This window comes from Balearica regulorum, chromosome 3 (genome assembly GCF_011004875.1).
Source record: "Balearica regulorum gibbericeps isolate bBalReg1 chromosome 3, bBalReg1.pri, whole genome shotgun sequence".
Lineage (NCBI taxonomy): Eukaryota > Metazoa > Chordata > Aves > Gruiformes > Gruidae > Balearica > Balearica regulorum.
This window is the reverse complement of record NC_046186.1, coordinates 69847689-69875472: the sequence shown is the minus strand read 5'-3', so window position 1 is coordinate 69875472 and position 27784 is coordinate 69847689. Positions and strand designations below refer to the sequence as shown.

The 27784-nt window shown below is 41.8% G+C and overlaps 1 protein-coding gene across 2 annotated transcripts; it reads left to right on the top strand.

Annotated features, from left to right (window-relative positions):
• The first annotated feature begins 889 nt into the window (after positions 1-889).
• Positions 890-25704, top strand: OPRM1 (opioid receptor mu 1). 2 transcript variants are annotated; one of them, XM_075748358.1, is made up of 4 exons: positions 890-1380; positions 16235-16587; positions 17523-18043; positions 24345-25704. In XM_075748358.1, the coding sequence occupies exons 1-4, from the start codon at positions 1028-1030 to the stop codon at positions 24381-24383; spliced, it is 1266 nt and encodes a 421-aa protein (XP_075604473.1). In that variant the 5' UTR covers positions 890-1027; the 3' UTR covers positions 24384-25704. The 2 variants fall into 2 exon arrangements, with proteins under 2 accessions (XP_075604473.1, XP_075604472.1); XM_075748357.1 differs by lacking the exon at positions 24345-25704 and adding an exon at positions 20961-21127.
• Positions 25705-27784: the final 2080 nt, after the last annotated feature.

Genomic DNA, 27784 nt, shown 5'->3' with positions numbered 1-27784 from the left:
GTGCCTCTAATTTCATCGATGAGATGATAGTAAAAGAGCTAGGTCCTAGTAATTAATGATCAGCCATCCAGCAGGCAGTCCTGGAGATGCATCTCTGTGCTCATCTGGAACAAACTGATCACAGAAATCTGCTGATGCAAATAAGCGGTGTGCCAGTCAAGTACCCGGTACAATGCATGTACAGTTCAGAGAATGGTTTGGATGTCTTCCTTATCTGTGTTATCTCATCCAATAACAATCACATCAATGTCTAGGGGAGAGCATCCTTGGAGCTCTGGAGCAGAAAGTCCTCTGAAAATCCCGAGAATCTGTGAGGTTCAGGTCATTTCTAAAGGATAATTCTGTTCAGTCACCCCTCCCCGCGTGGTGCCGTACAGTTCACATTTTATTACGAGGCTTAGCTATCTCTACAATCACAGAGGGCATCGTTTTGTCAAGATCCCTGACTCTTTACGTTCATCAGTCGCGTACTGATCTCCCCCCTGCCCCGGTCTTTAGCCGGCGCAGTCAGTCTCTCCCGGTACTTTCTCTCTGGTGAGCCACCGATGCCTGCGGCGCGCGGGAAGGGAACATTTTAAGCGCTTCAGTTTTAAGTGCCGCCCGCAGGGAAGGGGAGACCTGCTGGCGCGCCCAGCGCTCCCCCCCTCCCCGGCCTTCCAGCGGCGCGACGGGGCGAGCAGGCCCCGCTCCGCACCAGGTGCGCCCCGGCGGGGGCTCCGCTCAACGCGGAGGGCGACCGCGCCGGGGGGCTGCCCGTGCCCCGCCGGCCCGGGAGGGAGCGGAGGGGGAAGCCCCGCCTCCGCACCGACCTCTGCCGCCGCAGGCCCCTCCTCCCCTGCCCGCCCCGCCCGCCGCACACATGTGCCCGCACCCAGCGGCGGGGCGCGCCGTCGGGGCGGGCGGGCGCCGCCGCCTCCCCGGCACCGCGCACAGCGACAGCAGCGCACCGCACCAGCACCGCGCCGTGCCGCGCCGGGCATCCCTCGGGCGCGGAGAGCCGGTGGCCGCGCTAACGCCGCTGCGCGCCATGGCCGTCGCCTACCTGCTGGGCAACGGCTCCGCGCCGCTCCTCGCCGGCGCCCTGGAGGTCCCCTTCGCCGCCAACGCCTCCGCCGCCGCCGCCGCCGCCGCCTGCCGCGCCGCCGCGCCGCCCTGCGCGGCCGCTCCGCCGGGCGCCTGGGGCAACGCCTCGGCGGCCGCGGGCTGGAACCGCTCAGAGCCCTGCGGCGGAGCCAACGGCAGCGCGGGCAGCGGCGGGCCCTGTGCGCCCGCGGGCGGCGGCCCCTCCGTGGTCACGGCCATCGCCATCATGGCCCTCTACTCCGTGGTCTGCGTCGTGGGGCTCTTCGGCAACTTCTTGGTCATGTATGTCATCGTGAGGTGAGTGCTGCCCCGCCCTGCCCCGCAGCACCCGGCCGCTGCCGTCGGGGCGGACTCCCCGCCACGGGGGCAGCGGGCCGGTGTCCCGACGGCGGGGGATGCTCTCCGGCAGGTAGCGCGCAAAGGGCCGCACTGAGGGGTGCGGAGGGGCTCCTGCCCCCCCCCCCCCCCCCCCCCGCGGGGAAGGGAAAGCGGCTTTTGAGAAAGCGCCGGAGCGAGTGATTGGGGAAGAGAAAGTTGCGATGGGGCCGTGAGGACCGGCGGGGCTGGGCGGTCCGTCAGAAACCGCTGCGTGTCCGGGGATGCTCTACGGACCCTCCGTGCTGCGGCAACTCTGCGAGCTGCTCTGGCTAATGAGGCCCGAATCCCGCACCTGTCCGCTGAGGAGGGAGGATTTAAAGGGACTTTGGCCACTGCCTGTGAGCAGCTACAGGGTCGCACACGGACACCCGGCACACATCTTCGCGTCTTCCCCCCGCCCCCACCTTTCCCAAATGCACAAACAAATGTAAATGGCATCGCAGCTAAACGCTTCTCTCTGCCCGGGTTTATAGATCCTCTGCCTCAAGTCTTGCTATATATGTTTATATTCATATACATTTATATATGTATATATGCATGCATGCGTATACACGTGTATAAATACGCCAGGATCGCAGCCGCTGTCCGTAATCCCGGCTGTGCTGCAGCACTTCCCAACTTTCTCTCCCGCAAGCCCACGCGGGCTTTTCCAGGTCACTCACAAGTGTGTCTTTCACGCACGAGAAATCCCATGCCCGTGAATCGGCGGAAAGCGGGCGAGAGCGAGATGAAACGGGCTCTTGTGCCCGCCTGGAGCGGGGCGGGCGGTTTCCGTGGGGGAACACTGCCACCTCCCGGGAGCGGCGGGGCGAGACGGGACGGGACGGGGCGGGATGGCAGCGGGGCGGTGGGGCGCGACAGGACGGGGCTGAGCAAGCTCCTCTTCGTGGCTGCTCGTCGTTTCCAAATGAAGCGGGTGCTGAGCCCTGCAGAGCCCAGCGGGCGCTGCTGCGGGGGGATGCCCCTGGGGCGGGCAGCCTCCCTGCCGGGACAGCCCCGGCACTTCCAGTTTCCCCAGGTCTGGAAAGCACCCCGTTTCCCTGTGAACACTTCGTTTCCCAAGGGGTCGGGGTAGCAGCTGTCGGTCATGGGTGCCGTGGCCGCAGGGTGCTGGCAGGCAGGAGCAGAGGTTGGTGCCCAGCATCGCTTGCAGGCCAGCGGCAGCGGGGTGGCTTCACGGTGGGTGCAGCGCTGACAGTGCTAGCTATGAAAAGCCGGGTGAGGATAGTGGTCAGGGTAGGGTGCTGCGGCATGCCAGAGGATGATTCCTTTGGGGTGTGTTTGGGATGTCACTGCAAAGCCTGCACAGCTCATAGGCCTAATGGGAACACAAGTAATATGCATCAGTGATTCAAACTATAGTAGTTCAGAAACCTAGTGGCTTTAACTATACTTTAGAGACTGCATTTTAAATGCACAGAGCTGGGGAGATTCTCTTCTGCCCCATGGTTTTGGTCTGTCTGAGACTCAAGCTATCTATGTGAAGATACAGCTGCAGAAAGGCTTCTGGAGCTGGGGCATGACTGCAACTGGCTGAGCAGTGGTGAATGCATTCCTCTGGGAGAAAAAGCAGATGTGCAATGTAACAGAGCCAGGATAGCTGTCAGCAGAGAAATATGCCACAGGTTGTCCCTGGAATTATATATTTATACCAGGCATAACCCATAAAAGTTCGTATTTCTTACATTAATTAATTGAATTACACTTGCACCACAAAGCCAAATTGAATGAGGCGCTTGCATTTAGATTTCTATCTAAAGAGAGCATCTTTCCCTGAGATTACAGCTTAAAAACAAAAGCCAGAAGCAATAGGAGACAGCATAAATGTATTTTCATTTTACAGAGGAAAACACAAATAAATGAAATGGCTTCTCCAAAACCGTCCAGGAATTCTATGGCAAAGGCAGGACCAAACCCAGGTCTGCTGTGCAAGAACAGCTTTTGGTATGACAGAGTTCCTTCCTAATTAGTATCATGCAGCTGTTTACCAATTTGAATAGGATCTGTGGTTTAAGCAACATAAAAATGCAGTTTCTTTCTGTGCTTCTCTATAGGTTTAGTATATCTAGACAGCAATAGAGAACTTCTTGATTTATTTCCTGTTGCAAGCGATACTAAGATGACAGCATTCCCAATCACATAATATGCATATATGAAATGGTGAGCATATGCACTCATGTATCCTAGGATCCAGCTGCAGATAGGAGGCAAACCTTTCACTGGACTGAATTTGGCATCATGTAATGCTCCCCTTCTTTATCTACCTTTCACACCATGCCTGCTCAGGAAGAACAAAACATTGAAGTTTGTATTAATTTTGAGAAGAATTGAGACGACTAGAAATATGATTTTAAAGTGATATTGGTACCTAGTTTGCCTTGAAAATGCTAGGAGTTGAGAGGTAAGTGCGTGCTTAGATACCTGAAACTTTGTCCCTACTCACCTTCTAGAGTACAGCCCCAGTGACAGCAGCAGTGACTTCATATTCAGTGTGCTGCATGCTAATAGGTCATGCTTGGCTTCTTTAGAAATATTTTTTTAATTATTTTATCATTCTTACAAACATTATTATTATTATTACAACTTTTCTGCCTGAAGCAGATCCATGGGTTTGGAACCAGAACCATGCAAGTGCTTGCCTGATGTGGAACTATCAGTATCAGTCCACAATGCCACCCTGTTATCCCAACTGGGGCAAATAGGGGTAAGAAAGCAAACTTGTCCAACAAAGAGTTAGAAATGCATTGTCATTATCGGTACAAAAATCAGGCTCTTCATGCAAAACTGGTCCATGGATTTCCAATTTATATACATGTTAGTTTATAGTTAATGCATTCTCATCTACCCTCCTCATTCTCCCAATTGGTTCCTGTTCAGCTGAATACTTTCATCCTTGAATTAATATTTATATGTTATATCTGTAGTGTGTGAGGCTGAACCCCATGTTACTAACACTGACCTGTTTCCTTTGTCAAGTACAAAACCATGCCTTCTGAGTGACAGCAGTATAGTCAGGTTATACTGCCAGCCATGAATTTCCTGTAATCTGAAAAATCTGTAGATAATTTTTATTCTCTATTTTCCTCCTCATGTGCTTTGTACAAGTGTAAATTACTAATATGAACACAGTGTTGTTATGGCTATGTCAACAGCAAATGCTACTTCTAGCTGCTGCAGAGTACAAGAAGACAGTGCACAATTAGTACCATGTGGTATTAAATTAATTTACACTGTAATCTATAGGCTTTTCCAGCTTTCTCATCAAGTCAGTGGGATATTAGTCACACATTAGAGTGGGAAGAAGAATACTCCCTGTGATTAAGGCAATATGCTAGAAAGCTGTAATAGATCATAGATGAAAATCTTTATCATCGCTGGTCTGGAAGAGAGGAATAGCTCTCGGAGGCCCCAGTCTTCCACGATGCCAAGTGCCCTGAGAGGACTGTAATTCCGCCAAGCACTGTAATTCCACCAACAGCTGCTAAAGTCACTCAAGTCAAGAGTGATTCCTTAATTGCTTTGCTATTAATTTTGTCACATATGGTAAACAAAGGGGTCTCAGGTTCTCCATGAGCCTTCGCAGGAGGAAGGAAATACCTTGTTTCATTAAATGATTATTCTGCTTAAAAAAAAAAGTCTTTTCTGAAACAAAGAGATTTCTTTCTACGTTTCTCAAAACAGCTTTTTAATAGGGCTTTGAAAAAAAGAGCTGTGCCTGAAACGTCATCTAATCTGGAAAGACTATGCAACACTGAAAGCTCTGGTTACTTCACCTCGGCTCACTCACACTTCAGGAAAACTGTTTTACTAAAAGTAGCATGAAATTTGGGGTGAAATTTCAATTGTAGAAAGAATTGATATCACCAGAGGAATAAATACTCTCACATATGTGCACAGAAAGGGAAAAGTGAGGAGTCTGGAAAGAGGTCATAACATATGAAGCAGACAGAGTCTGTTTAGAGAAATAACTCTAATGATCACAAGCTTGAAAGTGGCTGAAGCAAAGCAGGTTTTTCTACGAAACAGAAGTTCTTCTTTGCAAGGTGACATGGAGTTATGGATGCAGTGTGAAAGAAAGCCTACAGCATCTCTTGTAGCAGCATAGATCAAGGAACTTAGAAACCAAGAAATGCATAAAATTCACTCTTTTCTTTCCTGTCCACAGCCACATGAACTTTTCTGCATTGAGATGGCATTGCATGTGCAAATGTACGTCCTGCCTGTTCCACTGTCTGCAAAGGTTCCACCCCATTGCTAAGAGCTGTTAACTAAAGCCACAGCAGCCTTAACCAGTCATGTCAATTATGAATTGATACTGCTCACCAGCCCAAGTCAGAGAAGATCTGGGGACAGAACTGAGGGAGTCAGGTTGGGCAGGAACAGCACAGAAGCTGAAATAAATGAGCAGCGCAGTGAGGGGGTCACGCTCAGCATCCTGTGTTACAGAAAGGCAGGTGTCCCTGTTTGCACACTCTTTGTGATGGAAGTTTACCAACCCCTGCTAGTGGGTAAATGTTTGACTAGCAAGCTGCTCCCCTCTCTCCCCCAAGATCAGGGGAAGCAGATGGATAAAGCAGCATGCATAGCTTTGTATTCTGTTTTTGTTTTTGTTTTAAATTATATTGGCATGGCTATGGTCAAAATTTGGCCCAAAATACATTAGCCTGTAGCCTGGGGATAACCCCCATCTCCCTGTGGGAGCAGAGGTGACTGCGGGATAAGAGCAGCATCTGTCTCTGCAGCCCCACACTCGTCTCCAGACCCTGTGCCCCCCCCCAACCCCGTGCCCCCCTGTGCCTTGTGCCCAGTCCCAGCGAGCTCTCGCCCACCGGACAGCCTGCCCCAGGCAGGCAGACCCCCTCTGCTCCACTAGCGGCTACCCCCAGGCACTTCTGGGCAGAAAACATCCCCTCTCACTCAATTTCTCTTGAAAAAACTCTTCTAATCCGCCTGTATTTTTCTTGGAGTATTATTTTGGTAATGGGTCCCATGAAAAATAATGTTAAACACTTCCTGATTTTTATTTTTTTTTTAATTTCCTCATAAAAATAAGTCAAATGGTACCAACTTTTCATGGCTTCAGTAAAACTATAAAATATTGTAAGCACATATTGTTTATATGATGTAATTATTAGCAAGCTAATGACTAATCTAATTAGCTAGCATAATCCTGAAGTATTGCTTTATTTCATTTTAACTTACAGTATTTTTTCAAATCATCAGGCATAGCTTCTGCTGAACACTGTTGATAAGCTTTTATAATTTTTCTAGATCAAAAGGTGGCATCTTTACAAATATAATGTGATGTAAACCCAAATGTCTCAGAATCATAGGCTAGCTTACTAACCTCTTTTCCAACCATAGCCAGCAGCTGGTGTTTAGTCAAAGGGTGGAAGAAATAGGAGCATCACTGTGCGAGAATCATTCTAATGGTTTGTTAGACTGCAGAGGGACTTTCTGAGCTGCAGTTTGCACCAGCATTTTATTCAATAGCTTTTTGTGGACATTTCTACCATGCAGCAGTCCAAAAAAAATCAGAATCAAAAATAATGTTGGAAATAAAAGGTCACAAATGTTACCACATCTAAATAAAGCTGGTTTGAAACAAACATTCTCTAAAGTAAAATTTCAGAATTCTGAAACAACTTTAAAGATTTTAAGTTGATTATTTTTAAGCCTACATGTTCTAAGATGCATGTTATAGAGATCCTCAATAACAGATATTTTTTTAAAAAAATTTTCATTATAATTCCAAGTGAAAGTAAGTTTTCAATCCTTCATCATTATATTTTTTTAAAAAATGAAAGCAACTATTTTCTGAATTGCTGTGGTTAGGCTGGTCTCAAACAAAGTTCTTTTCATAACCATCTATGCCTTCTTTGGTTTATACCATAAAGTTTGAGTTTATGGTATTATAAGTAGGGGTGCTGTCATTATCATTCAAAGAGCCTGCTCCCTTTTGGAAGTTGGCTTTTAATGGCATTCACTAGCAAGTAGTTCCACAGCTTAGCCCAGCTGTGTTAAAAAACATTCTCATTCATGTTTAATGTTAAACACTTTTAAATTTTATTTATACTTCCCTTTGAATTTGCATGATGAAAAAAGGTAAGGATGACAGACTATAGCTATTCAGGTAACTGTGAAAGACATGAAAGAGCATATTTTTTCCACCTTCTCACTGAGAAGTGTTCAATTATCAGCTGTAAGATCTTGTATCTCAGATCAGGAATAAAAGTTCAAAACAAAACTGTGTGAATATTTGTGTAGAATGGAGCAATCCCAGCTGAGAGAAGTCACTTTCTTAAGGAGGAACAGGGAGCAGCAGTTGGGGTATCTTTTCCTGCTTTCCCCTTGCACAGTGCTAACCTCCAGCCCTGGGATGTGCTGCCTCTACAGAGAAATCATCCAAGAAGCCAGTTTCCCAAATACTTCTCATAAGGTGACAGTCTCGCTACCTCCCTCAGAGCCCCAGTTTCAGACACATTCTCATCCTTGCCACATGGAGGCTGAATCCATGTTTCCTGGTACTTTTGATCCTGTCATCTCAAAACACGTAATCAAACTCCGTCTTTCTGTCATGCCTACCTCGATCATCGCCTGCTTTCCCCGTTCCCCCCATCACACGCAAGTCTTCCTCTGCATCTGTTCTCTCTCCAGACCCTTTTTCTCACCTCTTTCACTCCTTTCCAGATCACACTCGACAGCTTCACTGTAAGATCCGGATTTCTTGTATGAGAGAGTCCATACCTTGTATACTTAGCATTACTTTGGTCTGTATAGTCTATGGCATTGCCTTGAGCCCCATGCTACCTCTCTGATACCCTCTTGCCAGCGGGGATTACTACTGCTGTTCCCCATCACACCTTTGAGAATCTCATATCTACTAGTCGTAAAATTGTCTTCAAAGGCTTCCCTGCCGGTTTCCCTGCCAAGCTGGGGACGTTTCATGTAGAATCCTCACCTGAGGTGATCAGTCCACAAATCAGGAAGAGGGAGCCAGCACTTGGAAACCAGAGGAGATAGCCATTAACTTGTCGCCCCTAGAAAAAAGTCACCGCAGTTATCATAGCCGTAGTCAGCAGTTTTACTTGCAATCATGCTGCCCTGAAGGCAGAGGGGAGAAAGTTAAGTTGAAGACACTGACAGTTTTCCTTTCCATGTCTTCCTGGCAAAGCAAAATTTCAGCAAAAAGCACCCGCTGCTGGATAATGACAGTAAATTGGAGTTAGCCTTTTTAGCACCATTGATTTATCTCTGAGACCTGTTATACAATGACTGCGAAATCAGCAGCCTTTACTGGAGACCCATATTGCCTCAGCACCAGGCAAACAGAGACTCAGCTAAAGGTGGTTTAACAAACAGGTCAGATTAAGTCCTGGAATAATTTGCAGATAATTTTCCGCCCATTTAACTAGGCTGGAGGGGAAGGAAGTGTACCCGCGGATGATTGTTTCGGCATTGGAGCATGCATGTTACTGTCATTTGGGTTTTTATCGTTAAGCAGCTTTTTATGGTGTCTGGGAAAAGAAAGAGAAATGAGGGTAATAGGAGTTATAAGACATTACAACATCTTAAATGTTTGTGTGGCGAGTCGATACAAATATATCTATAGAGATCTGTTCCTGGCTGGTTCCCCTTCCCTTTTTGGAAAAAGAAAGAATGCATCTCATCAGCTTTATTTTGTATGGATTTCTGCCACGATATTATGCATATACATGTAATTAAAAAAGGCATGAAAATAATAAAAGAGAAATAATAAAACAGTTACCTGTTATGGCTACTGTGTAGTTTGTGTGTTCTGTCCGAAGTAATCTCCTTGCTTGTTAATCCTCTCAGTCACACATCAAGGGAAAGGACCAGCCTTCCTCCCCAAAATAGCTATTTTTCCCAAAGAAAGAAGCTTGTTTTCTTTTCTCTGGGAAGCAACAAACTCACTAATTCAAACTAAACAGCAGAAAGAGCATCTCTATATGATGCCTTTCAGTAGCAAAAGAAGCAAGAAGAGCCATGAAGAAAACAAGAAGTGAATTTTAGCCCAAAGCCCAACACAGTACTGTAATTAATTGAAAACAGGGTGAGTCGGATACCCTCCCAGCTCTCTAGGTGCCACATCATTCCCAAAAAGACCTGCACAGGAGTCTGAAGAAAGTTGACTCTGCCTAAAAGGCTTCTGTTTACCTCTCGCTCTCCCAAAGCTGAGGTCTGAGAGAAGTCACTAATTGGTTCTGAGTACAGGAGAAATGGCCCTGAGCCAATGCTCCTCCACCAGAAGTGGTGTGCCTGCTTCTCCTGCCTGGGTCCTGTAGGCAAACACTGATGGATCTCCACATGCCTTGAGACAGCCCCTGATACAAGGAAAGGACAAGCTGGGAGGTCAAAGATGCTAGCAAGATAACCTGAGGGAAGTAAACTTTGGTGAACTTCTGGATTAATTTCATTTGTGCTATGGAGGAGAATAAAGTGGAAAAGGACCTTGGCAGTGGGAAAACAAAGCATTAGGGAGAAAATAGGTAGCAGCTGAAGCAACTACGGTCCAGCGGTTATCTGGCCTCTGTTCAGATCCACAGTCAGCACATACATTCAAACTGCTTCAGAAAATGGACATCTCCTTGCTGGTGTGTGAGGAATTAAGGGGGAGGTTGCTCCAGCATAATGTATGTGGAGGCCTTGCTGCATTCCCCACCAAGTACCTCAAATAACTAGGCCTTACTATTTTAGATCCAGTACACCCCCTTCATATGTCATGCCTTGACACTTGAAGTGATGCTTGGTATTTGTATGGTTTTTTTATCTCTCTGATTAAATCACCATCACCAGTCACAGAGGTGATGTGGCTAGCACCATGTTGGGAGTCAAGATGCAAGGCTTTAACAGGAGAAAACAACCGCTGCCTCTGTCTTTCTTAAAGGCAGTAAATCTGTTCCCTTCCCCAGCTCAGCTTTTACCTCCAAACTCAGGGGTTTTTGGTTCTATTTTTTTCCCCTGAGGGCTTATTATTTTTAAATAACATCCTTGTACATGATCTCTTCAGAAGAACATAAATGAAAAGGACAAGTAGATTGCTAACCACAGCACGGCACCTACAATCTGGGTGGCCTGACCACATCATAATCTGTAAAGGTTGCACACAAATTTATGGTGTTTGTTCCCAGAGCTTGAATTTAATGGCTTACGGCATAAGCATTCTGAAGTATCCCTGAATAGAAAACTCAAAGACTAAATCTTCAAGCTGATTGAGTCATAGGCTCCCAAACAGGTAGGTTAGGCTCATCCAAAATATATATGGCTTCAAAATTTTAATAGGTAACAGTCTGCCACAGCACACGTCACAACCATGACTGAAATGCAGTATGGGTCTTTCACTCTATAGACAACTACTATCATGCAAAGAAAGAAAAAGGACAATGAGACAGGATGGCTACCATTTAGGTCTGTCATTTGAGACCCTTTAGCTCAAAAGGACTTTCCAAGATATGGCCTAGCTGACAGACATCATTTCAGTGTCAAACATACTAATTGTATTGGCAGACAGAAGAAATTTGGGGGCGGGGTGGGGGGGGAGGTTTCCAGACCATCCTGAATATAAGATGACCTTTGTCAAAGCTGTAATGGCTCAATGAAAAATGAAAGTACCTGATATCTCAGGAAAGCATCCTACTGTTTTTGAGTTGCATATACAAGATGCACCAGAACAGCCATGGAAATAAATGTTCATTTAAATTGGTTCAACTAGGCATACTTCACATGTTTTAATCATCCCACCCAAGGAGACTTCAACTAATCTAATGTATGCACATAATGATTCTTCATTTGTTTAACAAGTCATTTATGCAAGAAGAACATGAATTTGAAACACTAACCTAATCTCCTCCAGCATCAACAAGAGTTATGTCAGGTTTTCTGTATGCCTGACTTAATTGCTGGTTGTTGTTTCTTTCAGCAGTCAAACCATTTTCATGAATGACTGCTTTCTGCAATGAATCTCCTGTAATTAAGCCAGTTTTTCATATATTTTGCTTTGAACTTAAACACGGATCAGTTGAAACAGGCTTTATCTCCAAATTAGCATTCTGTGGACAAAAGCTTGCAGGCCTTTGTGTTGCTGAAAGTAGTTATTACCAATCTATCATTGGCCAGCCCATTTCATAAGTGAAAAAGGCTGTTTCTGCTTTTCTCCTCACTGTTCCTATTCAGATAGGAGCAGTTTTCAAATTAATTTGTAATGGTATGTGTTACTATATTCATTGAGCTAGATGTGGACCTCCTCTCTGACTTCTTTGCACCAGCCTCGTGGTACAAGGATGCTATAAAACTGATCTAGTACAGAAGGGCTGAAGGATCTGGAGGAGGTTATATTTCAACAATCCACCTTGTCCAACAAGTTATAGGGACAAGGCTCAGGTTGCAGTATACCAACTGTGACTATTAAGCTTAGAAAAAGCGTGATGCAAACTAAAAATGTCGTGATTTTTTTTTAAGAAAAGACATGGTCATCTTATTATTTGTTCTTTACTTTTGAGCCATGGAGGCTTAAAAGAGAAGACTCCTCAAAAAATTTTGGGAGTGGTAAGGCGGAGACTAAACCTTGTAGTGGGCAGGCCAGAAACAGAGTTGTGGCACGTGTCTTGCAGAAAGAGTGTGTTTGCAGAGCGTGGTCACATCTCTCTTGCCAGATGACTGTGAGGTGGAAGGGAAGGTGCTCGTGGCTCCTGCTCAAGATGCTGTTAGGCTTTGTGCAACGGAGCTGGGCATCTCTCTAGATCAGTTTGGTGAACCTTTTATTTGGTTTGCAAATACAAGTGGCCCATGGGCTGCAAGTTGAGGAGGTCATTTTAAGACTTGCTCTTTATTCTTGAATGCTAGGAACTTAGTGACTATCTGAGTAGGATTCTTATTCTTTTCTCTATTGTTTTGCCTTATTCCAAGCAAATCCCAGTTGAGTGGACCTCTACAGCTCAGATAGATTGTCAAACTTCAAGTGTATTTTAAAGCTTTGCTGGACTGAAGGTAAAAGCAAGGTTGAGTTTTCCCTACAGAACTAGACAGACATAAAGTATATTCTTACTGTTGTAAATCTCATTTATCATCTACTACCAACAAAAAACCACTTCATAAACCTAGATATTTTATGATGCAAAACCTGCACGGAGATAGAAAGGGCGTACTAGTGGGTATCAGTATTATGATGAATGTGATTAATTTGAATATGTATCAAGAGCAGTATTGAGCTAAATATTCACCAAAAAAATTGAATCATCCTGTTGCTTTATTAGTCTTTCATTGCAGAGTTGTAAAAATAAAAGTAATGTTGCCCAAAGCCAACTTCTGTCTTCACTTGCAACCTTGCTTATTGTCATGCAAAATTTAATGTACTTAGTGTTTTAGGTGCTGAAATTTCAATGTAATCTAAATACCAAATTCCAATTTTGTAATCTAAATTCAGATTTTCATGGGTTTGCATTTAAGACTCTTTCTTTACACACCTGTTCATTTTTAGATTCTCTGGTGGCCTTGAATGAAAGTGTGAAAATAGTATCTGTTAAAAAATTGCATTTATAAAAATACTTATGGTATTATAAGTCATACAGATATCCTGTGACTTTAATTACATATAAAATCCAGTCTTTCTGAAATATAGTAAACTCATCACATACACATCTATGTCTGGATGATAGAAATGTTTGTGCTGCTTGTTCAAATAGGTAGACTAATACCTTAGCAAAAGACATTAACAGCTAAGACCAAGGCTTTGAAGAGCTCCATTTTGAGGGACTGTTATTTTTCATGCTGTTAAAATTACTTTTAAGCAATTGCTTCAGTATTTATTTGTTCGTACCAAAAAAAATAATCCTGCAGACAGTGATAATCTACTTATTTGGAAAAATACATGTTTAACAAAATGTACCTTTCAGAAATAAGCACTTTATAAAGTCTTGAAATATTCAGTACAGGGAAACACCCAAGTCCCATAGAATTCACTGAAAAGAATATTGTGAATTTCAATAGGCTTTTGTTGATTAGGCAATTGTGGAGGTAAATACTTTCTATCACCACAAAAGCTCTGCTTTCTTCCTTTGTAAAAACAGAGTGATTAGAAATATAAAGATTACAGAGTACATCAAGTAAAATCATTCATTAATAGCCTATAGAGCACATTAAATAAGTCCAAGAACTTTTAAGCTTAAACTGACAATGAAAGCAAGATACCAAAATTGAAAAATGTGTAGCATTTAAGTGGGATAAGGCCCACACCAGTCCCAGTGAAGAAATTTTATTCCATTTATTCAGAGCTTTTCCCTGCCCGTCCTCTGGCATGCTAACTTGAGAGTCGCTTACATATTGGTTGGTGTATTTATATTTTTTCCTGTATCAAGCATTCTCTTTAAATCATAAGAATGGCTTTAATTACTGATAAATAAATAAATAAAAAAAATTATCATCTGATGATGTGCTCCCCAGACAGAACTGTGCCAGAAGGTGTGTGATGGCAGCAGCACTGAGCAGCATGCCTAAGCATCATTTCTTGTCCAGCCATAAAGATAGGGCAATCACCTCAGGGCTGAGTAGGGATGAGCAGCCTGGGTGAGGGTGCAGGATCCTCGTCGTCTTTCCTTGTCTGTGCAGAATGGAGAGCCACGGCCCCTCCGCTGCTGTTGCTGCCTGAGCGGATCAGACTGGAGCAAGCCGGGTATGCCTGCTCATAACACAATCAAACCTCCGGATTATCTCTCTGGACACAACCTTAGCTAGTCCTGGATCTGTTGTCAGACCTATGGGGAAGACATTCATTTCTGATAAACAGCAGAGGACATGGCAAAAAGAGGGCTTAGTACAACATTTTCATTCTGGATAATAGTAAAGTCAATATAAAAATGTTGCTGTTTTCATCGTCCTCTGCAAGATTCTCCAGCAAATTGCCCAGAAAATATTTTCTCCTCCCTCCAAACTGTTTTTAGAGCTGCAGCTTATACTGTACGTCTCCCACACTGCAATCCTGTACATTTTTTCTAAATAATTCCCAGCAGAGAAAGGCATGGATGCTTGCAGCATCTACCTCTTCCTAAGTTAGTGTTACAATCTTGTTGGATAAATGTAAGAGAAGTTTTTAGGGTACTTTCAGAATATAGCTTTTATTTAAAACTTGGAAGTATCATACTCAGATCACACTTTCTCCAGACAGCAGTCAAGAAAAAGCTTGGATCTACTGGAAAATCTTTTTTTAAAAATCCACCCTCGATTGAAATTAGGGTTGTTAGTGGCTCCTCATGCACAGTGCTATAAAATGAGAGAACAAAGCCAGTATAAACTTCTTCAGATGTTCATCATAAAAGCTATCTAACTGCTTTCATCAAGAAGTCTGTGTTTCTCCAGACCTTACCAAAAAAGTTCCAAATGTGTGTTCCCTACACAGCCCTGTCATTGTGGGGCTTTTGGGGTGGTTTGTTGTTTTTTTTTAGCTGACTCATATTCTGAAGAGATCAAAGAGAGAAAAGAAACATGAAATACTGTATTTCACACTTTGTCTTCCCCAGCAGGTTGCTTGAAAGATCTTTTCAAATGGGCTATTCCTCTTGCAAATCACTCTATAAATTGTAAATTTTTTGATCAAATATTGTACTTGTTACTTTGCAGAAACAGAAGGAAATTTTATTAAAAGAGCAAGCACAACACCCAACAACCTGGGCCGGACAGGCAGCAGGGCAGCATGGCTGGGAACATTACTTAGAGTGAAACATTCATTGTACCACTGCAAAAGTAATGCATCCTCATAAAAAGTGGGTCTCAAGTGCTGCTCAGTGGATACAATGGACTTGAAACAGTGAAGGGCTCTTCAAAAATTTGATGAAATTAAGGAGGAATTTGGACTCAACTCTTAGCAATGCAAATACAAATGAAAACATAAAAACTCCCCCTGCTCAGCTGTGATCGTAGTGTGACGTATTCAAAATTCAGGAAGTGAATTTTGAGTTGTTGGCAGCACAGACTTAGGAAGAAGGGGGTGCAATGGACGTTGTAGACCCTTCTGCCGAAATAGGCACTGTGGAGCAGAGCAAGCATTCCTACCTCAAGCAACAGGGCTGCAGCATCCCACCCCGGGGTGGTGGTTCTATTGATACATTCAATGCATATTTTTAAAAGCATTTGTCTTCTCAATTGATTGAAAGAACATCTGCCCAACTTACATTGGACATTGAGATTAGTAAAGCAATGTAGTAACCATCTTTACAAATTATTTTAAATTCCTTAATTTTAAACACATGAGAAAGTCTAAAAGCCTGAATTTTTAGACACAGAGGATTTGATAATCATAATAATCTTTTAGGTACTTATTCCCTGAGGAATTACATCATCACTACTCTACAACCTACAAATGAGTTGTCTATTTCTACAGACCACAGTTCTGATACTTAACATGACATCAGCAGATACAGAAAAGCTATCCATTTAGTGCAGTGTCTGATATGTACAAATACAATTTTTTCAGCTGCTTAATTCTTTAGCATCTGTAACATTGTTTCTTCTATGTGTATCCTTTCTCTCTGCACAAATTAATCTTTTCTTTTCTTTGTGACACCCTTTAGCTAATGCCTCACTGAACTGTAAACTTTATTGTAGATAAACCATGGCAAGATCATTTGGTTAAAAGCAGAAAAGATTATCTTTGTCTAGCACATTATTTCAAAGAATTTTATTACAGATGGTGCACTGGACTCAATTTTGTTTAACGTTGTCAGTTGTGGTAATTTACATACTTTGCTGATTTTTTTTCTAGGTACACGAAAATGAAGACTGCCACCAATATCTATATTTTCAATCTTGCGTTGGCAGATGCCCTAGCAACAAGTACTCTGCCATTCCAGAGTGTGAATTATTTGATGGGAACCTGGCCATTTGGTACCATCCTTTGTAAGATTGTTATATCCATAGACTACTACAATATGTTCACCAGTATCTTTACACTCTGCACCATGAGTGTGGATCGCTACGTAGCTGTTTGCCACCCAGTTAAGGCCCTTGATTTCCGTACCCCCAGAAATGCCAAAATTGTCAATGTTTGCAACTGGATTCTTTCTTCTGCCATTGGCCTACCAGTTATGTTCATGGCAACTACTAAATACAGGCATGGTAAGTTTGGCTTTCTTTCCTATATTGAGTATTTCAATGCTTAAACTCCTTTCTGCATTATTTCACTTTATTGTAGAGGCATTAATTCTTAACTTCTGGCCTCCATCCTGTATAAAGCAGGTGTCAGTGCAAGTGGATCCTTTCAACACTTTTGTGTCTGGCTGTAGTTGGCTGGACATGGCACTGCACATGTTCCGTCTTTTACAACAGGCAGCTCCAGCTTCTTCTGTGGGTCCGTGCGAGTCTCGCTGCCCCACACAGTCACTGTAGTGTTTGGAAAAGCGTCTGTGCCTGCCTGCCTTCTGCTGCTGGGCGGTTATGCACTGCCCTACAGCACAGAAGCCTGTGCCTTACCCAGGGCATTCCCGCTGAAGCTGGCAGTCATAGATATGTTGCACCTAGTCTGGCGGGACGTGATACAGAGCAGAAAGCATGTTCTGGATCACTGGTGCTCAAAGACCTTCCATGAAGTGACAGCATCTCAACAAAAACCCAAACCCTCCATTGTGCACAGTTACCAAGTATCATTTCATTCTCTTCCCCATTGCCCTGAAATGCCCAAACTCTCAGCAGATATGGTGGTTAAACCATCTTTCTTATCACCAGGATTTATACTGAAAGTGAAAATGAGTCAAAGTTTAAACATTTATGACAATTCAGATCTTTTTCTTCTTTATGGAATTCCCAGCAATAAAATGCAAAAGAGAACACATTACTTGGGTTTTGTTTTTCTAACTCACACTTCATACATGTTTTGCAGCACTGTGTCCCATCAATGTTTGTGCTGATGACAGGTCACAGACTGCTTCATTTTATGTGTTTACTTAGTAAATCTTTGTGTATTTGCCTATGATATTTAATAAAAAAGGTTTAAAAAGAAGCAAATTAAAGCCTGACCTGCTTGTTTTTCTCTGCTGTTTTCTTTTTTTTTCCAGGTTCTATTGACTGCACACTTACGTTCTCCCACCCTGCGTGGTACTGGGAGAACCTCCTGAAAATTTGTGTGTTCATCTTTGCCTTCATCATGCCAGTCCTGATCATTACTGTGTGCTATGGGCTGATGATTTTACGCCTGAAGAGCGTTCGCATGTTATCTGGCTCCAAAGAGAAGGACAGGAACCTGCGGAGAATCACGAGGATGGTTCTTGTAGTGGTGGCGGTGTTTATTGTCTGCTGGACTCCCATCCACATTTATGTCATCATTAAAGCCCTGGTCAACATCCCAGAAACTACTTTCCAGACTGTGTCCTGGCACTTCTGTATTGCCTTAGGGTATACAAATAGCTGCCTTAATCCAGTCCTTTATGCATTTCTAGATGAGAATTTCAAAAGGTGTTTCAGAGAGTTCTGCATCCCCACTTCCTCAACCATTGAGCAGCAAAACTCCACCCGAGTCCGACAAAACACTCGTGACCATGCTTCCACTGCCAACACTGTGGACAGGACTAACCATCAGGTATGACTAGCAGTGGAGATGTCATCTCTGGATCCAGGCCTCCCGCTTGGAGATGACATGTATTCTGAAGTTACAGTTTATACTGATTTGTAGCTACTTGAAGGTCTGAACACCTTCAGGGGTAGATTTGAAACTGGTGTATGCATACCCAGAGGCCCGAGTCCTGCATGGTGCTAGTTGTTCTCTCCTCTAGTTGATGCTCAGAAGCTGAGGGCTTTCAAAGGTACCTTGCATGACCGGGTCCAGTGTGCATGCATATGCAAACCACACAAAAAAGTGTTTCATTTGCAGGATGTTTACAACAGGTGACTGCTTTACAATTGGTTGGAGATTAATCACAAATTTCTCTATTCATACTCCTTGTCTGCTGATGGGGAGTGGGACAGAATATAGATCTCTCTGCTCCCATTGCAACACTGAACAAAAATGAGAAGAAACTGCTTGTACACTTTTGATTGATGTACAAAGAAGGCCTACCTGGCCTTGTTTGTCCTGGAAGACATGCAAGAAGTAGACAAAGGTTTGTCTACATGCAGTTCTTGTATCAGATAATTATCTATGTTGGCTAAGGTGGGGTTTGAGATATATATATATATATATATATAAAAATATATAAATATATACACACGTTAAGGAGTATTGTGCCATTTTGCCATTTAAGATATACTCAGAATATACCTTTTCCATGTAGAAAGAGCCTTTGAGAAGTACGGATTTTATGGCACAAAAGATACCAAGAGAAATAGTTTTTGGTGGGGTTTTTTTTTTTATTTAGGCTATTTGCAAAGCTCTTTTTTGTTACATGTTCAACATCCATGTTCCTGTGATTAGTCCTGAGAATTTCCAATCCCCATCCTTCAGTGAACATCAAGCAAAACATGAAAGCAAATCTTAACATTCATGAAAGTAACTCAAGAGCATCACAAGCACTAGAAATAGTTTGAGTCATCTCTGTAATTCATTAAAAAGAACAAAAGGCACAAGCCTAGTTCATTCCTTGCCATACCACCTTTCAGCAATATACTTAGGTTGCTCCTGCACCGCTTTGTCACTGCTGCCACTTCAGCCACAACCTAGCTGCCTCCTCAAGGTGCAGCAGTCAACGGCTTCTTGTGAATGCAGTTGCATTTCTGCCACTAGGCTGCTGCCAGAAAGCCCAGACCAGAAAGAACATCACCATCTCCAAACAGACAAAAGAGTAATTGCACCAGAAAAGAGGAGGGAGCAGGCTAAAGGGAGAAGGGCTAAAGGGAAAAGCTTTATTAAGCATCTGCCGTTGATGTTGTCATTCACCAGCATCTGATTCATACATGCCAAACTGTGGCCTGTGAAATCAATTAGCACCTGCTTAGTCTTACGCACACTTTGATGGTGGAGCAGAGCTGCCAAACTTGGCATAGGCGCCTACATATATGTATGTATGTATATACGTGTAGTATTTACTAGGTGTAGCAAAAATTTATTAGACAGATTCAGCTGTTAATAATGCATTTGTAACCCTCAGCGGAGTCAATTTTGTGCATGTGTCTGACAATAGGATTGTATCTCTATCATCTAGTACAATTCCAGCTTTTTACAGTGTGTGTGCACACATCTTCTACATTTAGTGTCTATATATTATTTTTAGGAGAGTTGTAGCCTTCTAAACTTCTACCCTTAGCAAATATTAATAAGGTACTGCCCAGAGGCTGAGAGAAATAAACTCTATTTTCCTGGGCACTGAGCAAACACAGAATAGAAGATGATCCTTCCCACAAAGATCTTTCAACCTACACCAACAAGGGAGAGAGCCAGCTGAGGAAGGGACAGACCAAGCAAGTGAAGTGATCTGTATAGTGGCAATAAGGAGCAAGTTACTCTTATAGCTGGGTTCTTGGTTGGTTGGTTGTGTTCCTTCCGTTTAGGGTGCAGTGATGGAAATAGTGAAGAGATAGGGCACAAGTAAAGATAAGTGAAGGGGAAGACACTGAAGGGAAAGGGAGGCGAGAGGAAGACTGCAGAGCAGAAAGGGGAACATCAGGAGTGAGGCAGGAAGGAAGGAAACTGAAGCAAAGACCCAATATGCACAGAACAAAAAAGGTGTATGCAGAGCTGTCAGAAATTGTTTGACTACCCAGCTTTGACCTACTTCTGTAGCTCTTCCTAGCAACTAGCCAGCAGTTTTCCCCAGGGCCGGGGAGAAGACAACACTTGGAAGCCTCATAGATGCGTGGATAGGTCTCTATGTGGTCTGGTATTTGAAAGAATTTGAACTGGCCATAAATGGGCCCAATTTCACTTTCCTCACCTCCATCCCTGCAGGCCTTGCTTTGGCAGCTACTGCTGCTTCCAGTGATTTATTTCTGCCAGATGTGCTCGCTGGATGCTGATCTGAACGTTCTCACTGCTGCGCTCCCTGGAGTACAGCACACCAGCTGTCGGGTGCAGTCTTTATCACTCTCCACAAAGTCTATAGAATACATTCACACCAAGCCATGTTCAAACCTCCGTATTAAACTTAACTATTTTTATCTCCAGCAAACATTTCTGTAAGAGACAATATTTTTGTTGTATACTATTATCAGAATGACAGACAAGGTTGAAGGACTAATCTACACTAATAGGATTCTCTGGGATAGTATTTACAAATGTAACATCTAATTATTACTTTATTATTATTATTATTATTATTATTATTATTATTATTATTATTATTAAGAAAACCCAAGGGTGAATACAGCTTTTGCTCTCAGAAAAGAAAAAAGAAGTAAAAAAATAAGGGAAAAACCCAAACAAATCTCTGTTTGCTCAAACAGTGAGCTTTTGTAAATTCTATTAACAGGGTGTCCTTTTCACAGGTAAGTGCTTTCTGTACAAGAAAGTCTAGCTAGTATAGCTGTATTGATCTAAGTATACTGACAAGCTCTTTCTTGTACAGACGAGGTCTTGGAGAGCATTTGGTATAAACTGCAAGACTGTATAGTACTCGGCAGAGTTCACGTCATTTTTGAAGAAACAGATGTTCTACAAGTTGCTTTTTTGCCAGTGAGAATACTTTACTCCTGCTAAAGTTAATGAGAACTGCAAGCATGCAATTGCTCAACAGCTTAGCGCCTCACACTCTTAAAGAACTTTAAAGAAAAGCATGCAATCGCTCAACAGCTTAGGGCCTCACACTCTTAAAGAACTTAAAAAAAAAGCATTCACTAGTGGAAGGAACAGTGTTTTCTATCACTGCAAAAGCAGTAACAGGAAACATCTTAAATACTCACATTATTCTGAGTTAAGATACTGGCCCTTTGCCTACTCTATGGATCTTTGGCATTACCAAAAAGATCCAGACCAAGGGTTTGATTATTGCTTTATCAGCATTTAGAAAAAGTAGAAGAGCAGAACAAGTTCAAAACTCCTCGAGAAACAGGGCTGCTTTCTGATGCACAGAGGAGCATCCAATCCATAACACTGATGGTGTGAGCGTTTATAGAAATGGTGCATGCTCAGTGGAGCAGCATAGTTCTGAGGGAGAGAAGACAGTGGCTAATCAGACGTGCAAAAACTGGAAGAGTTGTAAGACTGAGACGTTTCACGTCTGTGGGGGGATGTATCCAGTATTACACTCAACTAACTCCTGCAGTAAAATGCATAGGAGTTAGTTGAGTGCATTTGTTCCAAATCGAGCTTAAAGACTTAGCTCACTTAAATTTTGAGGGAGGCATATGCAATCTTACAAGTGCATTTGCATGGAGAGTTAAAACGAGAGAGTGTAGGAGTGATGGAATCCTGGAAAAAAGGCTTGCAAAGCAAAACTGCTTACTTTGAACTTTTCTCTGTATGGCCCGATATTGGTAGGGAATAGTAATAAAGGACCAAATAATCGCTTTTGCAAATGGCTGAGAGTTTTTTATGTCATTGACATTAACCTGATTCATAACTAACAACTAAGTCATTGGCAAGTATGTTGAAATAGCTCTTACTTCAGATGCACAGAGACTATCTGCATTAATTTATCTCTGAGATTTTAAATATTTTTAAAATTTAAAATCCATTGATAATGCTTTTTTTCTGAAAACTAGGTTTTCCAAATACCTTTTATTTTTGTTAATATCTATCAGTTCATAAGAAAAAAATCTTAAATACTTAGGAAAATGGATTATTAATAACTACAGAAATCTGAGAAATTTAATTTGTTTCAGCAAGTTAGTTTCTTTGTGGCCTATTTAAGTCTTTATAGCAGCCACACCTGAATGTATCCAAGCAACTAAGCAAATTATGTATAGGCACATTTTCAGGACTATTTAGTCATCCTGTGTAACTATTTTTTGTGATTTTAGCTTCTGATGCTTTCTCCTTAACAACTAAAATGTCTAAATGCCATAATGGAAGGTAGAAATCCTCCTCATAAGCTGAAAATGAGGCCTCAGATATGTTCAGTAACCAGACGCTCCGGTATTTGTGCTCAGCCCTGAAAGCTTTGCCCTTATTGCTTGAATAGGCAACTATATGTAGAAATAAAAAGGATATTGGATTAAAGAAAATATTTTAAGTTGAAACAAGGAAAAACTGAAAGCTAGTTTGACTTTGATTAAATAAATGAAGTGCTTTCTTACATTTTAATTTTCCTAGTGCTATGTGACAGATTGCAAACAAATATAAGGAATGCTGGTGAGTCCTATGCAAAAACATGACAAAAGCTGGGCAGATTCTGTAACTCCAAACCTTGGCGCATTTACATCTACCTGTATTAACAGAGAATGGCCGTTCTGTGGATTTTTAGAAACTAGGCATATCTCCTTTGCATATTTCAATAATAATTATGAAGTATGGATTTCTTATAAAGCCCATTTCTGGCAAGATAATAACATCTATGAAAATCTTGTCTAAATGCAATAGATCTTTAAAACTGGGCTTTCTTTTGTAGCTGATTTGCACTGACATGGGCCCTTCATAAATCTTCTAGGTAGCAGAGAAAACAGAATGCATTTGTCAGACTATTTCATGAAAGGAACCAAGAATAAATTATGCTATATGAGGACCAGAACTAATTAGATGGCTTCTAAGGTTGCCTGTGTTTGTGGCATTCCTTAAACTGTGAATTAGAATAAATGGGGAACAAAACATTTCAATTTTTTCCTTAATAAATTACAAAAAGTTCATTGGTAAAAAAAAAAATACAACCCTCCCAAAACCCCTTCTATTTTATCTAATCCATAAAGATAAGTGAACACAGAATTCAAAATCCATTTCTGGATCTAGACTTCTCCAAAAGAAAGGAACATTAACATTTAGGATCAGGTCAGTTTCTGGCCAAAAGGACCTGAGGAGAAGTATTCCCAATACGGAATAAAGAAAATCCCTAAATATAGCATGTTAAATTTAACAAGCATTTGATTTATGTTGTGGCCTTGGAGAAATTTATCTCCCAATCAGAAGTGCTAACAGCCTCCACTCTGCTGAACGTGCGATCCAGGTACAAAATGCTCTTTCCATCTCCCTGCCCCAAAATCCTTACCCATGTCCCATGACTTTTACAGGAGCACGTTCCCTCTCTTGTCTCAATCAGGCTTCGTCTGTGACTCTACTTTCCATACCATAAGCCCTTTATTTGCAGGGTCTCCCAGTCGGTTTTCAACACAGTTCTGGTGCTGCAGGACAGCATTTGCTGGGCAGTAAAAAGGGTCGCAGACTTTCAGGACGTGCTGTGCAGTGCGCAGATTTTCTTGATGAAAACATCTGTAGTGCTCTTGTGCCTGTACACAAATAGGACTTCACATGGATACTGTGGGCACACAGGGCTAGAGGCTGTTGGGTTTGCTTGCTGATTTAAGTCCATCTCACACAGAATTTAAACTAGCCTTTAATTGCAAACCCAAAAGTTAGCCAACGTACTGATGTGAGTACAGAGTGCATCGTCTAAAATACTAACTCCCCTGCAATTGCTACAAAAAGAATACAGGGAGGGAGTGAAATCCTTCCACACTCATGAAATTCATAGAGAGCTCCCCTCTAGAAAGAACAACTGGCTTGGTATGAAGTATATTCTGATTCAAATTTCAGATCTGCTAACATTTCTTTGTCTTTGAAGGTCAGACATGAAACTTTTCTGCGATCGTTTCCTCTGCCTTTGTTGCTTCATGGCAAAGGTATAGTCTTGCCTTACTCTCTGGGCTACCTGTTTAGCTTTATGCGGCAGGACAGTAGCTGCAAATGAGAAATAAATTCCTCTTAAAAAAAAAAAAACCACACATGCAAACACACAGACGAACTTGTGGGCGGGAAGAAATCCAGTAATTGTTCATTGCATTTGCAATTTCTTTCCTTTCAGCTGGAACTTCAAGAAGCTGAAACTACTCCACTGCCGTGACAGGGTCTCCTGCCGCATAGCTCTCACAGCAATTGCACACCAGTGCCACAGTGCGTCTGGGCAATATGCTATGGGAATGTGTAGGATACACTTTCCCTCCACAAAAAATACCACAGAGGAAAGTGCCTGCTTTTCCAGTCTGTCAAAAATTGCTTCTGCGGCACTTCCACATTGCGCATAACAGAAGCATGAAACTTAACAGCAAGCAGAGCCAAGAGATACGGGGGCTTGACAGGCTCCAGTGTTCAAAACAGTCATGTTTACCAGGAATACATACATTAGTCTAAAACAAAGCTACTGTACCTGTAGCGATCTGACGTGCTCTTGACAAGTTACAGTGGTGTTAAACAAGTTGGAAACGAAAATTCCAAGGCTAGACAACTATAGTTTGAAAAATGAAGGTGAGCTTTTAATGATGGGAAATAATAGGAAATGAAGTCATAAAACTGTTGGGTAATCGATTTACTCTTAAAATTTATTTGTAGAGGTGTTTTCTGTGTAGGTCGTTTATGTGCTGAAGTCTCACAAAACCATTTAGAACAACATATTTGCAGTTCAAGAGGTCTTCTCTTACAAGGATTGCATGATCCACAGTTTCAAAGGGAAAATATTTTTTTCAGTGTTCATTTAACAAAAACCAAAACTTTAAGCTTCACCTTCTGCTTCTGTTTCTCAAATTAAAAAGACTTTAAAATCAAAACAATGAGCTATCACTTCTTCTAAGAGAGATGAGTAAATAAAAGTATTCCATGTTGTAACTGATTGTCAAATGATTCCCAAAACAGCATAGACTCTATTAACATAAATTCCTATGTGAATCGAAATCTACCTATAAGCCTGTCAGAGCTATCACAGGCTGATGATGGCTTCTCTTTCAAGTACTTTCTCAAATTTCAGCTGCCCTGTCAGCAATATTCTGAATTTGCAAGTCATCGACAGTCCTTATGTGAAGTGCTTGGAGCAGTTAATGCATTAGACTTTTTTTTTTTTAAATAAAAAAAAGTTTTGCTAGACATCTATTTTTTCTTAACCAAACCTATGACACGTTTGCTTTTCTAACTAATGTAATACAGTGTGCATCTCCATTTTGTATTAGCTGCTAAAATACATTAAGATTTATGAAAGAAACATTGTACTGAAGTAAATGTCACTTTAGCTGTTTTCTAGTATGAAAAACAGAAATGTCCATGTAGATAATCTGTGGTGCAATGATATTTTCTAGCCATTGTTTGTTATTTGCTTTGTAAATAAATCATCAGTAGATAACCAAGGAAAAATGTACTTTGACGAATTTAAGTGTATTCTACAATACAACTCTATGGAACAGGGTGGGGTTTTATTTTTATTTCTGCAGCCAAAATGTATTTCTTATTTTCACTGTTAAAATCTATGTAACAATATGCTTTTAATGTGAAATTGTTTGTTTCTGCCATGGACTGCATAATAAAGATTGAAGGCCAAATCTTTACAAGTTGTAAATTAAAGTAATGTTTGAGTTTCATCACTGTGTTGCAGCTAAATATGTAGCCCTATATATCAGCAAAACAAGAAACTAGATATAGCAGAAGTGCCTTATTTTTTTTCCCCCTTTTCTGTCGAAAATTCCACTGTGCTGCCATAGGGACTTGATACTTAATTTTGTATTAGTTTAGAAGGATCTCCTCATAGTGATCATTAAAGTTTAAACCAGAGTCGACACCATTCTAAGAGGTTTTGCATCTACTTTTTAAACAGCATAAAATAGACACTCAGAAGAATTTGACATATTGTTTTGCACTACACAGCAGTATTATTTAGATAACAAGAAAAACATAGAATACTCCAGAAAGGCAAACAGATTAACATCATACAACATCATTATTATCTAACAAGTTCTGAGTAGTCTGCTACGCTCACATACAGCAACCTCCCAAAACTGAAATACATTGAATGACTGAAAAGTCTTAACTGATAGATCAGAAATATGTTTAATTAAACTTAAAATCATAGTTTCATGACTAGTCAAAAGTCCATCAGCTTTCACAGAATTTACATAATGAATTGAAACCGTTATTTCTTCTGTACTTAGAATGGAATGAAGCTTATAGGCAAAACACTATGACTTGCCAACAGACAGCCTAATATTTTTAAAGATATTTTCAGCTTCTACAGTCCGATAATTAATTGAGCAACCTGACTGTAAATATTTTTAGCAGTAGTAATGTTGTTGTAGCATTGATGGTCTAAGGATATGAGGAAGCAAATTTTATTAGCAGAGCATTAGCAAAAATAAGTAAAATGTCTTGTTTTTTCCAGAAGACTTGGATGTTCATTGGTAGTACTTTGCAGCAAATAGCATATTATTACACAATTCCTGTATCTGCACTGTAAACTTTAATAAAAATATTTGTGTTTCTTGTATATTTGCAATATACTGTATTCAAATACACATTGGTAACATGTTATGCCATAGATTAATATCTTAGCTTTAAAAAATGGGTTTTCAGACCTGACTGCTTTAAAGAATATGTTGTATTTTTTATTTTAAAAAGGGGAAATAATTCGTTTTAATAATAATAATAATCATAATAAAGCATATGGGCAGAATTCAGTTTTGATCCAAACCACACGCGCCCCTCCTGTGCTGAGAACTCGCTGTGGGGGCTCAGCTCCAGGAGCCAGCCAGCGTGGGAGCGGGTCTCTGGCACAGAAAGACAGGGTGAGCAGAGGGAAACTTTCCAGCTTCTGGCAGACGGAGGCTTCCCAGGCTCTTTCCTATTAAATTAAACAGCCTGGGCACATGCCCAGGCACTGGAACGAGGTTGCCTGCACCGCTAAATCTGGAGGCAGGGTAGAGCCTGGTGCTACTGCCTGGCTCCCCGCTGACCTGCATGCTCCTGACAATTTTGGAGGCTAAAAGAATTTACTAGCTCAAACGCAAGCTGTTTTGTCCCAGTTGGTCTCGGTGTCCTGACAATGTTACCAGACACTTTTTTCTCTATTGTTGTAGAAGTACTCAGAATTTTTAAAAGACTTTGGTGAATTTTTCTTTATGGTGTAACTGGACAAATTCCTCAATCTCTACATTGATAGAGGTTATTACCTAAAACATCCTCTCGCAAGAAGTCCCGTGGTTGAGTTATGCTGAAATATTCTTGTTTCGTTGATTTTAAAAAGTCTGCCAGATATTTTATTTGGACATAACTATTTCTTATATCTGGGGGACAAAAGTGAATAATGGCCATTTGGTACAACGTTTGAGCAAGATGATGTAAATATGACTATTCAGTAAGGAATAATCATGACTATTTTTATTTTCTCCCTAATGCTGGTCATGATTTTACAGATTTTATTGTGTAATACCTCAGTTTTTTCTTCCCTAGCATGCTTATTGCCATTTTGAACACTCTTGAGCACTGCAT

What these genes read in the sequence shown, in the direction of transcription:
- OPRM1 (XM_075748357.1), top strand. Translation starts at nt 1,028, where the DNA reads ATGGCCGTCGCCTACCTGCTGGGCAACGGCTCCGCGCCGCTCCTCGCC. An exon ending in AACTACTAAATACAGGCATG is followed by an intron (nt 16,588 to 17,522) that starts GTAAGTTTGGCT and finishes TTTTTTTTCCAG; the next exon opens with GTTCTATTGACTGCACACTT. An exon ending in TGGACAGGACTAACCATCAG is followed by an intron (nt 18,044 to 20,960) that starts GTATGACTAGCA and finishes TTTCTTGTACAG; the next exon opens with ACGAGGTCTTGGAGAGCATT.